The following is a 15,989-nucleotide window of genomic DNA, read 5'->3' on the forward strand; positions in this document are numbered from 1 at the left end:
ACACACCATTCACCAACCTAGCAACACTATCTCCAGAGAGCGAGAAAGAGAGAAATCTGCAGCCAATTCAGGAAAACTCTGGGGAAAATTTCACCGCAGCCCCCCCCCCCCCGCCCCCACTTGCTATGTTCCAGGATAGCGAGTTGCCTCTGACTCATTACAATCACAACTAATTAACTTGCCTCTTCTCACTGGAAGTTTCCTGTCACAAATTCAAGTTCCCTTTTAAAGGACTCCATGCTCATTACGTTTCATTTACTTGACCTGTAACTGGCCCAAGCATTCATTTTAAGGACCGAGTTCCTGAAGCATTGTTTACTTAAATATTAGACTGAGGGCATAAAGCTACACAGTGGCACTGCAGCAGTGTGATAATACATTATTCATTCCATGGTATAACATTTGTGTATTACCAGCCGTAACATTGTGACTGTATGAACAGCTTGTCTCCTGACTTACTATATGGACATTGCCATGGGAGATCTGTTAGTAATGTAATACAAACTCTACAGATAGCATACATTTTTGTCACAATTCCTGTATAATGCTATTGGTAGCCTAATTGAAGTATAACCTTCAGTCTAATGTAAATGGAAGTGAGGAAGATAGCCAAGTGAAACAGTCAAATTGATCACAAAATTCCAACTCTTAAGCAGTTTTCTCAAGAACTGCCCAACGAAGGTTTTAAACATAAAAATTTGCACCCATTATATTTCACAGTAACACGATTTCATTTACCCATACAATTCACTTTCTTCCAAAATTGATGAGTAAAGGGTGATGAAAAGTCTGGGACAAAATGGTACGAACAAAATTATTCTTTGGATGAATATTGTACATGTCAACTGAACTGCTGCATGGGAATAATTTATGTTTTGGTATGGATTCCTGGACAAAGGAATGCGATGGCGTCTGTTCTGACCAGACTGGGTTCATCTTTTTTTCTAGCTAAATACTATAGTGGAGCTGCTGCACGCTGGGCAGCCCTAGCTTGTTAACTCTGTTCTCAGCTTGCGTGCTTGGCTTGACATCTTCCGCCATCTCCCAGTTAGTTCCATTGCAGAAGCAGTGAGCTGCTCCCGGCCACTTACAATCACCTCATTGAGGAGGCTTTTCAAGTGGAGGTTGTGTTACACAATGTTTTAGGTTGGACTCGGTGCAGTATCTCTTACCACTCGGCCTCTTGTGTGTACCATGGAAGATAATGGGTAGCCTTGAATGGGGCATTAACTCTTCTTCCCCCCCGCCCCCACCTTTCCAAAAGCTATGCATATACTTTGACAAAGCTATTTGAAAGCCCAGTCACATGGTGCACTAATCATTTTATCCTGTTTTTATCACTTATGCTTTTACTAAAGCAGCTTATGACTGGGTGGATGTGTTGAGATGGTTAATATTGGCCTTGCTGATCTTTCGTGTGAAGAGGAATTCAATAGGAAGACGATCAAATCCAATGTCACTGGTAACAACCAAAAAGGCATTAACCGGGGAGGTACTTGGATTCGGATTCCTTTGGATACACTTATTTTTGATTGGGGGGTGTGGAGTTACGGTCACATGATTCAAAATTAGACTTTAAAAAAAATTTTAGAACTTGAGATCACGAGCAGTAATGTCACTGCATAATGAACTATTCCTACCACACAAGTAAAAGCTACCAAAATTAGTCAGTGATAGTTACTGTGACACTGTGTGTGTGTCTAGGTAAAGCTGCACAGCATTTGGGTACAGCAGCCTGGTCAGCCTACATCTCCCAGTTTTACCAGCAGCCTAGCCAGCAACAGCAAGCAACAATGGGGCAGAACTCGCAACAAAATTCAGGTGTGTATTTGCGAAGAGAAATTTTTTTTTTCCAACAATACGGGCAAATACCTTCCACTTTCTGCCGCCCCGCACTTTTCAGTTATTACCTATGCAGTCCCAGAATCGACATCGCTTCTAATATAAAAAAACTCTACTTTACCCCCAATAATTAGGGGACACGGCCTGTGTGTTCTAAAACTGTCCTCTCATCTGAGATCTCGGTCCTAATCAAGACCAAGCATTTGGGTTGAAAGTCTTCTGTTTGTCTATCTGTTAAGGGTGCTGTGAGTTTGGGGTAGCCTCAACACAATAAAACACAAACTACTGGTATGTCTCTCTTTCTCATTCTCTTCTTCTCTCCCTGCCCGCCCCCCCCCCCCCCCCCCAAATTGTTCTATGCAGTCTTATTAAGGAGTTCTGATTTCTATTTACCATGAAGGGTCCACACGCAATGTTAGCTTCTTTACGGATGCTCATGGACTGCCGTATATTTCCAGTGTTCTTGTTTTGTTAGATTTTTACATTTATTTTAGTGTGTGCAAGTCCACAACACAAAACTGTCCACTAAGTTGGCAATGGATAGGAAGAATCTTTCCCTTAGCAGAGTTCAATAACCAGGGGACAGACATTTAAAGCAATTGATAGAAGAATTAGAGGGGAGTTGAGAACTTTTTTCACCCAGAGGGTGGTGGGGGTCTGGAACTCGCTGCCTGAAAGGGTGGTAGAGGCAGAAACCCTCATCGCATTTAAGAAGTACTTGGATATGCACTTGAAGTGCCGCAACCTACAGGGCTACGGACCAAAAGCTGGAAAGTGGGATTAGGCTGGATAGCTCTCTTTCGGCCAGCACAGACAGGATGGGCTGAATGGCCTCCTGTGCCGTAAATTTCTATAATGGCCAGGAATCCCGGATGTGGGAATTGGACATTTCAGTGTTACAGTAGGGGAGATGGTCTTCTGAGATTGGGAGCTGAAGCAGATTGTTGGGTTCGTGTAGAGGGAATTTCTGTGCTGTTCCTGACCCAGGTTTGCATATTACTGGGGATGGGTACAAAATAATTGGCCCACCACCAAATATCCCTTATTGCAAAATGTGAGCTCCTACAATGTCTAGTTTCAATCAACAAGTGTTGTACTGTGTGTTTACATGCTATGTTACTGTGTAGTTAAATACAAGCATTTGAAAAATATGGCAGACTGGAATCCAACTCTGGGCTGTCGTATTGTAGGTTGGCTATTTTAGGGTATTGTGTGAAGAACAATTAGTTATTGGCAAATTTGTTTTTGAATCACTAGTAAGACTTTTGAAAGTATTAAGTTATGGGTTGTTGTATAAACAATATAGTCTACTGATCTTTCCCTCTGAACTTGTGTACAGTATGTTGCCCTTTTGTGGTGAGCTTCTTATATCCTCAGTAATCTCTGCTAGTTGCTTGTTAATCAGATCGGAAAGACCAATGAAACTATCCTTCATTTGAGATGAATCTCCAATGGAATGCATTGTTTTATTTGCTTCTAATTAGAGCACAATCCCTTTCTGACCCTCCCCTTACAAGGTTCAAAATTCAGTTTGTGACCAAAGTGGTTTGTCCCAGTTGTAATTTATATAACCTGTTGAGAACAAACTCTAGATCGGTTAAAAATAATGCGTGAACTACACTTGACCAATCCGATCTTGTCAGCCCTGGATCACAAGTGACATGGACTCTGAACTACACCATTGAGTTTTAGCATGTGTTAACAAACGAGCTGTCACCACGAAGAACTGCAGAGGAGCGCAGGCTGAGGGACTTCAGAAAGCACCCAGTGCAATGCTGGCTACACAGGGTTCAGCTGCCAAATGCTGGTAACTGAGCTGTGCTGTAAAGGTTTAAATGTGTTGCTTTTAATCTTCGTTTTTCCAGAAATCCTGTTCCAAGTAGATCATTTCATGTCGGGATCATTCTCCTTGTCCGTGGTATAACTTACACGAGCACCAGTTTACTGCCCTATTAATGTGTGTACTTTCAAAATGAGCCATGATTTTTTTTGCAAATTTAACATGAAACCTCGTATTAAATGTAGCTTTACTCGTACAAGAATTGTGCTTTGTGGTGTCGAGTGCAGGGTTTTCCTAACTTTTTTTATTAAAAATATTTTACACAAGTCATTCTCTAACTACTAACCTCTTAGAAAATATCCAGTGTGGAAGTTGGTTATCAAATGAGAATGGTTTCCACAATGCAAGCATTCAAAAGCTCACTGATGCTACGAATATTTTGATGTTTACACACTGATGTTGGGATGGAGGAAAAGAAAGAAAAAGACTTGCATTTATATAGCGCCTTGGAACGTCCCAAAGCGCCGTACAGCCAGTAATTACTTTTGAAGTGTAGAGAAAATACCTTGAGCACAGAAGGTGTTTGTTACTGAGCTTTGAAGCAGGGTGATTTGTGCACTGATGATTGGTGATCTTTGCTAATTCGTGTGACGTATTGGAGTTCCATAGAGTGACTGAGTACGAGGTTGTCGCTGCAGTTTTCCCAAAGAGAGTTCTGAAATTAAGGTCAGTTGTGCCTCAAACCCCCACCCTCTGCTCCTCCAAAAATACGGGGAATTGCTCTTCTACAGGAAACGCTCGATTTACCGGCACCTAAATAACCGGAAACCTCGGTTAACCGGCAAAATTCAGGAGTAGGTTCAGGTAAGTTTTATTACTTGCCTTCTTCGATCTGTTGCTGTGCAAGGGTGTGGCTGCAGCTGTTGCTAAGCTACAGAGACGCTTGGAACTTGTGGCCATTGTTCTGCACCTGTTGCTAAGCAACAGGGTTTGTTGCTTTATACGGAGCTCTCAGCTCTCCGTATCTTTTACTATAGCTCTCGGTTATCCGGAATTTTTGATGAACCGGCACCACGTCGGTCCCGTTGGTGCCGGATTTTAAAAAAGTTTCCTGTACCTTCATTTGGCCTGTTCAGTTTTGGACAGAACATAACTATTGTGCTTCACCATTTTCCTGATCTGTCCTACCATGATGTGAATCGCCTTGAAAAACCTCTCTCCACTGAAGTCAAAATGTTGTGCTTCCAAATGGTATAAAGGTCTAGAATTCAACATGGAATTTCTGTTAATGCTTCTAAACTATTTTAGATGTGGTCCTACAAATTGCAATGAGTTTCTGCCTCCTCTTCACCCCCTCCTCAAAATTCAGGACCTCTTCTCTTTCCCTCACCCCACCTCCAAAGTTCAGTAACAACTTTGTAGCTACACCAACTGTATTTCTTCAATATTTCATACAGGATTGTGGCTCATTGGTAGAGACGCCTAATCGTCTTGTAAAATTTGACAGGCAAAGAGGTCGAGCGGGATGTGTGTGTGTCTGGACTGCAAGATAGAACTTCCGATGGTATCAACTGGAATCTGCTCAGATGTTGCACTACTTAGTGTAATATGATCAGGGACAACAAATAAATACTTCATTTTAGAATACAGTCTCTTTCTCTTCTTCCCCGCTCACCTCACCCCACCCCCAAAAAAAAAGTTGGAAGGCCATACAATTTAGACAGTTTGGGAGGGAGAAGATTTATCTTTTAAGAGTGCAGACCTTTGCTGCTGTGGAAATTATTTTTCGCCAGTCTGGGAACTCATGGTCTTTGCTCACTTCCTCTGTCTGACGTGACTGCGATTGGGAACTCTCGGGAACAATTGATGATGCCAAGTATTTAAATTAAGGATTTCCTGTGTGGAAATCGTAGGCTTGCACCTGTCATTCTGTGGTACAGCATGTTGAGTCATCAGGTGTAACTTGGTTATAGATAGCAGAAGAAATGAATATTTCATTGAGGGGAGTAGAATATGGCTGAACGCCCCCCTCGCCGTTGCAATCAGATTCCATAAAATGAAGTAGGAATCTAACCCAATTTGTGCGGGAGGTCTGAGTTGTCCTCGAGCAAAACTTGGTTGGGATTATGACTCTTGAGCAAACGTTAGTGAGGAGCACGTGCTAACTGCACGTTAGTGCTCTGCATCCGTGTACTGAGATTTAGCCTGGTCAGAAGCTGTTCCGAGTGCTGGGGCTCAATGTTCCCCCTCAACTTTTTTTCCCCGTGCGCGGTCCCTTCCAGCAGCAACAGCTCATGAGCGGCCTGCGTTGGACCTCCCAATTGATGTGCGGCCATGCGACCGCACACCTTAGGGGGAACATTGCTGGGCTGCTTTTGATTTGCGAAAGATCTGACCTTTTTTTGAAAAATGTATTTGATATCAGTTTGTGAAATGTAATTTTTTTAAACCTGCCCACAGATCAGAATGGTGGCCCAAGTGGTCAGCTGGATTATTCCAAAGCCTGGGAGGATTACTACAAAATACTTGGTATGCACTTTTCTTGGACTGATATTTTGTAAGTGGCGCTTGAGTCGACTTCTCAAAGGGTATTTGCAGAAAGCAGCTTTTGTGAAATAGGGAAATATTTTATTCCCTTTTTCTTTCTCGCCTATTTTTTCTTTCCTGTTTCTTTCTGTCTTTCCCTCGCCCCATCTTGCTCCTTCCACTCCCCCGTCTCTGTGTCTCTGTCTCTCCCTTTTCTCCCTCAGTTAGGCCCTTGTGACCTTGCTTTGGTCGAGCTTCCCCATAACTTTGCTAATAGTCCATAGCTTTCGCAGTTCTCTGGGCAGTAGAACAGACAATCTGCACAGGACACTTCCAGCACTGCTTTATAAGCAGTGATTTGAAAATACACAAATGACGCAGGTAACTTGCTCACTGAGTTATACCTTTTTCTTGGGGCAGGGAGGGGTAATGTACAGGGATGACCTCTGGTCAGTACCTCAGTCCAATCAACCGAAATAGGAACATGTAGAGCAGGGAATTGCAGACTCGAGTCCAGTCCTGCTGCTCCATGGTGTATTTCTATTACAGAACTGCAGCTGGAAGCAGCTCCAGCATGTGGTGGGGAGGGCGACTGTCAGTGCTGTGGGATCTACCTTATTTACATAGCACAGCTGATCCCACAGCACCGCCGGTGACCCTGCATGCAGATTGTGTCTCATTTCTAGCCAGGAAGGTGTGTGTAGGCCAGTGAGCAGAGCACCACATTACTTGCCTGTCCTGTGGCCAAAAGATGGCGGCGGCGGCGGCAGCACTTTCCATTGCGACTGCTGCCAGATGTGTCGGGGAATATTTCTTCGGATGGGATTTGATGTCTCCGGAGGCTGTAGTTGCCTCTCTTTCTTTGGCGCTCAGCCACCAGAAGTCAGGCTTGCTGCTGCAGCACTGCTGAGAGGTTAATGCTCTGAGTTTTGGTTTAATCATCTGGTGAACAGTCCCATTTATAAAAAAAAAAAAAAAAAATTTAAATCCCTTCTCGCATGCTTTGCACCTTTTGACAGCTTGAACAGTGTATGTCTGTGGAGCAGTGGGCATGGGAGGAAAAATTAGATTATAACATTAGACGGGGAGGAGGAAAGAGGGGGTGGGCTTATTTTATTAACTGCTGTGCAGTTTGTTTCATAAGTTGCTTGTTATGGCCAGTTTTGTGCTCTCTCTATAATGGGGAGGATCGGATGTGTTAGATGTGATTTGTATTTGTGTTAAAATCCAGTTTGTAGAAATAATCATAGAATTTTGCACCACAGAAGGAGGCCGTGGGGTCCATAGTGCCTGTGCTGACTCTCTAAAAGCAGTGCACTTGGTCGAATTTCCCTGCCCTTTTCCCCCACACCCTTTTAAATATTTCCTTTTCAAATGTTTTGAATTTTGCTTCCACCGCTGTTTCTGGTAGAGCATTGTGTCCTAAAGCTCTATATATAATAATAAAAAAAAAAATTCTCCTAATCTCTCCCTTCATCCTTTTGCCGGTGATCGTAACTTTATGCCCTTTAGTTACTGATTCGCCAACCAGTGGAATGTTTTTCCAGATTTACCTCATCAAAACTCCTCATAACTTTGAATGGCCCTATCAGATCTCTGAACCTTTTCTGTTCTAGTGAAAAGAGCCCAAATTAGTTGCAGGAATTGAAAGACTGCTTTGTTGAAGGGATGTGCATTAATCAGTTTTCACTAATATTTTTGATTGTTGGAGGTTTATGGTTCAGCAGACTTGCTTTGTGTGGCTGTTCAGATCAGACCTGTGTAACTAGGAGCAGTGGAGACATTAGGAAAATTCCTGGTGTTGTCGGTTTTAGACATTTCTCAGTCCCCAGCAAATCAGGCAGTAAGCATTTGCAATCAGACAGACCTGAAATGGCTTCTAAATATAGTTTTAATATTGAGGAGCATATATTTGAGCATAATGTGCAGTGCTTTTATACTGCCCTAAAGTGGCCTCATCAATTTGTTGTGCACAAACTATATGTTGACTTTTATGTCGACACACATCTTGTGAATGTAATCCATGCCTGAGAGCTTTGCTTGCTTTATTTAGGAGGCAGTGGCAATTGTCTTTTTGAACTATTAATTTCTGTGGGTGATCCTAACCGAAGAATCTAATTTTCTAAACGAGGAAATCGTAGACCTGTTTCAAATGACTCCATTCTCTGTACTGTAAGCATGGTTACATCCATAGTATTTCAGTGCTTCGTTCGTTCGGAATCAATAACTTGTTGAATATTAGAGTTCTGTTTTGAAACGAAAAAACATGAAGGATCTTTTGTCGCCTATAGCAGGTGGAACCTGTAGTTGGTCCTGACCTTTTGAAGGGTCTTGTCCTATGACTGTGGCCAAGTGTCTCTCAGATTTTTTTTTTCCTTGTCCTTCTATGGCCTTTTATGTTTAAACGCTCCCTTCCCCCGCCCCCCTCAATGCCATTTGTAGCCTGTGTGAAGGACAGAAGCCCTTCAGGGTCAAAGCAGCGCTGCAAGCTCTTCAAAAAGGCAGGGAAAAGGATTCCTGAGCTATTGATGTCGAGGGTTTTTTTGTGGTTGCTGCTGGGGTCCACGCCTGCTGATGACTTGTGCCATCTCCTGGTTGCCGATATTGTCTGGCGCTGATTTAAGATGGCCTTGCCGTGCCCCGAGGCCAAATGCTAGCCACCTTCCTGAAGAGCCCTGTTGTGAACACGCGCAGGATAAAAGGAACTTGAAGACTAAAAGCTGGAAATGGAGCCATTTCAAATTAACTTCTACATCAAGGGCTCAACAGTTTTCCACTGCACAATTTCTTTGTGTGGCACGAGGGCAGAATTGATCGTCACAGATGGGCAGTAGATCCAATAAGTTTGTACCAATGTGATTTAGTCTTTGGCCGTCCAGCACGCGAGCTGTGGGATTCCTATTTTTTTTAGGCATGTAAATGTGTGTGGTGTTTATATGTACCTTTTCCATTTAGTTTAAAAACGAAGCCTTTCACTCAAGATTTCGCAACCCACTACAGACTGTATTGTTCTTAAATATATATAATCTAGTTCCATGTAAGGTTCTACGCGGGGATCTGCTGTCCATTTGAAATGGATCCACTTTCAATCCAGCTTGGTTAAAATTATTTATTCTGTACATATTAAAGGCGTTCTTCGAGATTTAAATTCCAAAAATGTCAATCACATGAACAAGCAATATGGGTTTTAAAAGAAAAACTATGGCAGTGTTTTTTTTAAACGGGCTCCCCCAGTGGCTACTGTGGCACTGAGCTACACAGATTGGGGAAAGTTCCCCAGTTCAATCCATAGGGTAACGCTAGCGTTGCTATAATTTGACTCTGCCTTTCCAAATTAGGAAAGGGTTAATCTGGCCAAGGTTCCTGCTCCTGAGCATTTTTTCACAGCCCCCTACTGGAAGTGTGCAGGTTGGTTAAGAATAGGATTGGACTTGGATGTGACGGTTCCCGTGATCCATTGATGCTCGCTGTTTAAGCGGTAACGTGAAGATTGGTTGGTGCAACTTTTTGAAATTGTTCCACAACATGAGTCAAGCAGAGGGCAAGGGAAGAAAATCTGAGGTTTATCTGTATCCTTAGAATCATGGAGTCTTAACAGAAGGGGGGGGGGGGGGGCGCGCCATTCGGCCCGTCGTGCCTGTGCCAACTCTTTGAAAGAGCTGTCCAATTTAGTCCTAGACCGCAGCTTCTTCCCTGTAACCCTGCACATTAGTCCTTCTGTTACAGTTTCAACTTTCTCTTTTTTTTCCCATCACCATTTTTAAACGTCCTGTCTGCAAGGCAAGGTGGACTCTTCAAATTGTGTGAATTCAATCTCCAGACCACCAGCTGCAGTGTGTTCTGGGGAGACCTGTGATGGCCTCTTCAGTGTCGGCCATTTGTGCTGCTCGCTACCGGCTGAAATGCATGAAAATGGTTTTTTTGGGAGGAAAAAAAATATTGTTTCGTTCTTCGCCCCCACCCCCCGCAACGCCCCTCAAATCAAAAAGAAACCAAGAGCGTTAGATGCTGCTGTTTAATCATTGCTAAATGTGTTCTCATTTTTATTGACGGGTCCTGATTTCTCTGTTGGGGAGTCATGAAATGCAACTGGTGTGTCTTTTGTATTAGAAGTTGTTTGGAGCTCCAAGCTTTCCTGTAAAGTGGCAGTGCTTCTCAGTTCTTGCATGATTATTTTCCTTTTGAAGTCTTACGTAAAGGCTCACAAAAGACGCTGGCCTTTAAATATCCAGCTGTAGTGTAGGTTGGAGCACCAATATAGAAAAACACAGGATCGATCCCTTGCCCCCTCCAAGTCTTGATCTCCACGCTGTGGGTTGGGGAACAGAGTTGCTGCTGGGTTGTGTGCACAGGCCACTTGGTAGCTGCCAGAGAGTAGCAGTGAGAGAGACTTGCTAGACTGGTCTTTTGCCTGCTTTTGGAATGTGCCCAGTAAGACTAAAGCACGGGAGGAAATTTTATTAAACTTGTGTAGCCTCATCTAAAAAAGGCAGTGTTCAGGTTTTTGTGGTGAACATTTCAAGAATGGGATTGCTGAATTCTCAGCTTGTCCCACACCTCACCCTCTGGTTCTCGCCAATCACAGATTTCCAATCCAGACCACTGCTGTGAAAACTTGCATATTTTTCACTTCATCTTTTTAAGTACATAACATAAGAAATAGGAGCAAGAGTAGGCCCTTCGAGCCTGCTCCGCCATTCGGTAAGATCATGGCTGATCTTAAACCTTAACTCCATTTTCCCGCCCGATCCCATATCCCTTGATTCCCTTAGAGTCCAAAAATCTATCAATCTCGGCCTTGACTATACTCAACGACTCCGCATCCACAGCCCCCTGGGGCAGAGAATTCCAAAGATTCACAACCCTCCGAGTGAAGAGAGCCAAATGATATTTCACAGCATTTTCAGACGTACCTTTGCTGGCAGTTGCAGGAGCTGTGTTGAAAGGTTGCAAGGAGCTGGGGGCACTGCAGTTTTAATATTGCACAATACCAACATTATTCAGTGTACACAATTGCTTAATTCACAGCATTTTGTGACCAAACTCGAGTGCTTTTTTAATTCTGGTGTCTTTAGACCTGGCAGGATGTGCTGGCAAATGTGTAAAATGTAAATGCAATCAATTTGTAATCTTCAGGCAATTGCTTCAGTCTTTGACGAGAATTTATTTTTGTTGTCAACCCCAATCTTTGGTCATCTCTGACGCTGGTACTGCTGTCCATCAGATCCAGGCCCATGTTGGGTAATAGTTTGCCTGGGTATGTCTTCTGAGATTTTTGATGTTTCTGAAGTTAGGAAGAAACACTCTCATACCATTCCTCTGATCCCTGTGCATTTGTCCCTTCTCATCCCCTTACCAAAGCCCAGTCAACTCTTTCTCTCTCCTACACTTCCCAAAGAGGAACTGAGCAATGCAAGCGCGACAGTCCCATGTTCAATCTGTGTTAGCCTGGATGGCTGTTGGGATGCGGCGGTTGGTTTCTGTCTCTTTCTCCCCTCTTACCAACCAGGGCTCCTGCTCTTGATTGTTATCCTGTAATTCCCCCCCACCTCTTGTAAAAGCCAGAGTTGGGCTCCGATGTGGTTATGGTGGAATAGCCTTTCTGCTTGTATGAAGAATGGCCACTTGAGTAAGTCACTGCGGTGCCATGGAACAGTGCCCCAGCCTGGGGTAACCCCTTCAGGAGTGAAGGGATGGAATTGTTACAGCAGCAGGTCTGCTCACTGGATCCAGGATCAAGAAGGTTCTCGCACTGCTGCCATGGAAGACTGATGTCACATTTTTAACTTGTATATGAACTCACCAGTTATAGCTCTGGTTGGTTGAAGAGAATTGTTTTCAGATTCCAAAATGTTAGTTTTTTTTAAATGTGAAATTTAAAATCTTGTTCGTCCTTGGCACAAGCAAACACTGAAATCAGTTGCACAGGAAACTGCCCTAGGCAGTTTAAATGAGAGGTTTGGAACAATTGTTATAATCCTGAGCCGTTAATAATAGTATCCATGGGATTAGTTTCATTTTACTGAATTAATCGTTTATACCCTTACGGACATTTCTTCAGTTTATGTTCCATGCAGCAGCCAATTCTGATTCATTTTCTCATGTGTGCAGAAATCTCTTCTGCCTAGTGTAATACTTTATCTTTGTGTAGTTTTGTCCCTTGCACTTGCACAGTGGCTCATTTGTAAGTGCTAATCTGTTAACTGCCTTTATTTTGTGATTAATAGTATGTTCACAACCCCTGGGAGTCACTGACACTGCACAGGCATTTCTCTCCCTCAAATCTGCCATTCTGCGCTGCATTTTGAAACTGTTTTATGGCCTAGTTTAAACACCTGTAGAGTGCAATTTGTGGTTTTCTGCTCCAGTCATTTTAACAGCCTGTGTGCAAGCTTCATGCACTAGCTGGTCAGGAACACGTGTTGTTTCACATGCTCCCAAAATATCTTACTCCCACTCCCACTCTGAAGTTGTGATGGTAAATCTCTGGAATAGGATGAACTGGATTGTGTGCCAGCTTGTATGCTATAATTATAGCCATGATACACGCTGAATCAGGGATCCCTGGGACCATTGACAAAAAGTATCGTCTAACACTGCTGCAACTGGTTGAGAGTAACAACTCATCCAACATTGAGAAACTGAGATACTGTGTGTGCTTAAGTGTCATAGAGCTGCTGACTTGCCTTTTCACAGCATAGAAGGACTTGTGGTACGTGCAGGTTATTCCACTTGGAGTTGAGGAGCCTGCCCCTCGTGTGGCGCACAGGTTAGAAACCCACCTGTGGGAAGTGGGGGCCAGTGAATGGGGGATCCAGGGAGAATGGTATTGTATTTCATTGTTGCTGTATCCCCCATTTCAGATTACTGTTTAAGGGTAGTATTTTCATTTACAATAGGGCCATTGTTGGATTGTGGCTGTTGGCACAGGCAGTTAGCTATTATGCTGTTCATAAATGTAATCCCCATGAACCATCGGTGGGTTGTGACCTCATTACCAGCAGAGCGCTTCATCTGTTGTAACACTGTCACATTGCTGAATGGAAACATCTGGTATAAAATTATCTCCATGTTTTATTATCCTGAAAGGCTCGTTACTTAGCTATCTCTACCAAGGGGCTCCGATGTACACCTAATGGGTATGCACTGATTTTTAACTATATATATAACTTAGTATTAAAATCTTATCTTCTAACAAACTAGCCTGGTAGCAGGTATATGAAATAGTTTGGGTATAAATATGCAGTCACACAGTTGATGAAAAATCTCTTTATCTGGATGGATGGGATTTTTGTCAGATTTGACCAGGGTAAGCTTTTAAATGGCTCTCTCAACATTTAATAATGAGTAGAGAACGGAGTCTGTGCTGCTGGTTAATCGTCAACCACGCAAGCACTAGAATATGGGACCAAAGCTGGACGGAATAGCCAAATATGTAAGTTCATCAGTTGTAGATTTACAAAGAGACTCCGATGAGTTGTTGGAAAAAGATCAGGAAGATCTTGAAGAGCAATAGGCTAAGCAAATGATTGGAAGACAGCAAGTATAAGCTGGTGAAGAATAAACTGAGAGAGTACAAAACTTAAGAACAGCGGTCATGCATCTAAATTAGGAACAGGTAACGTATGAAGAGATAATAGCAGGAACGGAAGTTCAAAAAGCAGGAAGTAACTTGGTGAATAATGTCAGGATTTGTATTTGTAAAATGGATTCAAAATAGAATAATCGGAAAGGTACATTCTTATGATTTTAGAACTGTTTCATATACAGACTGTGAGGTGGTTGATCTTGTCATACTTGGCCTCTGAAGGTGCATGTCAGTTTTAATAGCTATATATATATTTGTAGTTTTTTCATTTGAAGGAATGATTGGAAAGCTGCATGTATGAGCAGTCTTACAGGCTAATCCTTGCCCCAGTGACCCTGGTTCAGCAAATGATGGTTAACTTTGCATTGAAGTTTCTGAGTACAGGGGATAGTATTGCAGGCAGTAATACTGTCTGGAAGAGAGAGTTCCACCTGCAGAAACAGTGCATGAAGCTCTGCAGCTGATGGTGTGTGGACTTTCTGAATTGATGCAGAAGGTTGTGGTGCAGCAGTACCTCTGGAGGACTCCCTTCAGCACCCGCTAAGCGCTCACTCATGACCTTAGCGGACTAACTACCCAGTCACATCTCCTGAATGTAGAGATCCTGGTGTGAGGTAAATCATCATCATCATCATCCAAATGTAGAGATCCTGGTGTGAGGTAAATCATTGTCATCCTCCTATCACCTTGCTTGGGTTTAGTTGAGCAATGATGGCTTGTCTTTGTGTCCTGTTGAGCAGAACTGCGACATTCTATTACTGGGCAGATGAAGGTATTGTAGAACAGCAAAACTGCTGATGGAGACGAGTGGGAGCTGAACGTGCTCCCACTTGTACCAGATGCAAGAGTAGTGCCAACTGAGACGATTGTCAACTTGGCTCAGTTGGGAATACACTCACCTCAAGCCTCACTCTGGATTTGAGCCATCATTTCGGCTGACACTACAGTGGCATACGCCAGGAGTACTGAATTGCAGGAGTGCTGTCTTTTAGATATGACATTAAAACCAAGGCCCTGTTCAGGTGATTGTAGAAGATCTCATGATGTTGGAAGGAGAGCAGGGAGCTCTCCTGGTTTTCTGCCCAGCGTTCCTCAAGGGACACCACCCAATTTAAAAAAAAAAAAAAAAAAAAAACAAAACCCAGATTAACCGGTCATTCATCTCATTTGCTGTTTGTGGGATGTTGCCAATTTGGCACTGCAGTGCTTTGGGACATCCTGAAGGGCATAAGGCACGGTATAACTGCAAGTTTGTGTGTTCCAGAGGATTTTCCATCGCTCTGAGTTTGTCTAAATGCAGAGCAGCTAGAATTACCAAACCAAGGCGTTCAGTGAGTGTATTGAAGGTGGTGCAACCTCGTGACTGAGGCTGTACCTTTGTTACGGATCTGGTGATTTTCAATCTGGTTCTGTGATTTTTTTTTTTTTTCACCCTCCAGTTCTACAATGTTTTTTGACACATGAGGGAGGCTATTTCTGTTGCATATGATAGTGAGCTAACACTAATTGTATTTGATAGCAAAATACTGCGGATGCTGGAAATCCAAAATAACAACAGAAAATGCTGGAAAAACTCAGCAGGCCAGGCAACATCCGTGGCGAGAGAATAGAGTCAACGTTTCGAGTCAAACTCTTTGTCTTGACAAAGAGGTTGACTCTATTTTTCTCTCCATGGATGTTGCCTGGCCTGCTGAGTTTTTCCAGCATTTTCTGTTATTACTAATTGTATTTGAATGCTTTTGGTGTATTTTTAATTTTGATCCACTCAATTTTTTTACCTTTTAGTCCCTGTACACTACTCCTTAATTTGAATCTCTCAGCCTGGCTGAGTGCGGCAAACAGAAAACTTTCCACTTGTAAAATCCCAGCTGGCAGATCTGTTACTGAGCATTGGTAGTGGACTGATATAAGCTGGGCATCTCTCATTCATGGTGCTCGTTTAGGGCAGTGTAATTCATATTAAGGAGCACTGTGTCTGGAGATGGAATGGATCCAAAGTATAAATACACCCCGAAAAATCTACTTCCATGTTGAAAATAAATACACCCCTCAAACAACAGAGGGAGCTTATCTCTGATTTGCCTGAACCAAGGGAAACCCGCACCTACAGGGGGAATGCATGTAGTAACGGTACCACTCCCAATTCTTCTCATCCCCCCTCCTCTCTACTCCTTCCATCCTTAAGTTGGAGTTTACCTGGAACACTAAAAAGAAAAACTTGCATTCCTATAGCGCCTTTCACGACCACCGGAC

At 43.0% G+C, this 15,989-nt stretch overlaps 1 protein-coding gene across 7 annotated transcripts in view; it reads left to right on the plus strand.

The window, feature by feature from the left end:
- Nucleotides 1–15,989, plus strand: part of fubp3 (far upstream element (FUSE) binding protein 3) — a 117,409-nt gene that overhangs the window by 84,529 nt on the left and 16,891 nt on the right. For 2 of the 7 annotated variants that reach the window (XM_085965451.1, XM_085965450.1), the window contains exons 16-17: nucleotides 1,705–1,821; nucleotides 6,083–6,151. The exons of 2 other annotated variants lie outside the window; for them this stretch is intronic. In XM_085965451.1, the coding sequence (XP_085821577.1) occupies nucleotides 1,705–1,821; nucleotides 6,083–6,151 (186 nt within the window). The remainder of the gene's footprint in view (nucleotides 1–1,704; nucleotides 1,822–6,082; nucleotides 6,152–15,989) is intronic. 3 more of the 7 variants (XM_085965452.1, XM_085965455.1, XM_085965453.1) reach the window with 2 other exon arrangements.

This window comes from Somniosus microcephalus, chromosome 23 (genome assembly GCF_052327205.1).
Source record: "Somniosus microcephalus isolate GS21.2 chromosome 23, FLI_Smic_1.0, whole genome shotgun sequence".
Taxonomy (NCBI): Eukaryota; Metazoa; Chordata; class Chondrichthyes; order Squaliformes; family Somniosidae; genus Somniosus; species Somniosus microcephalus.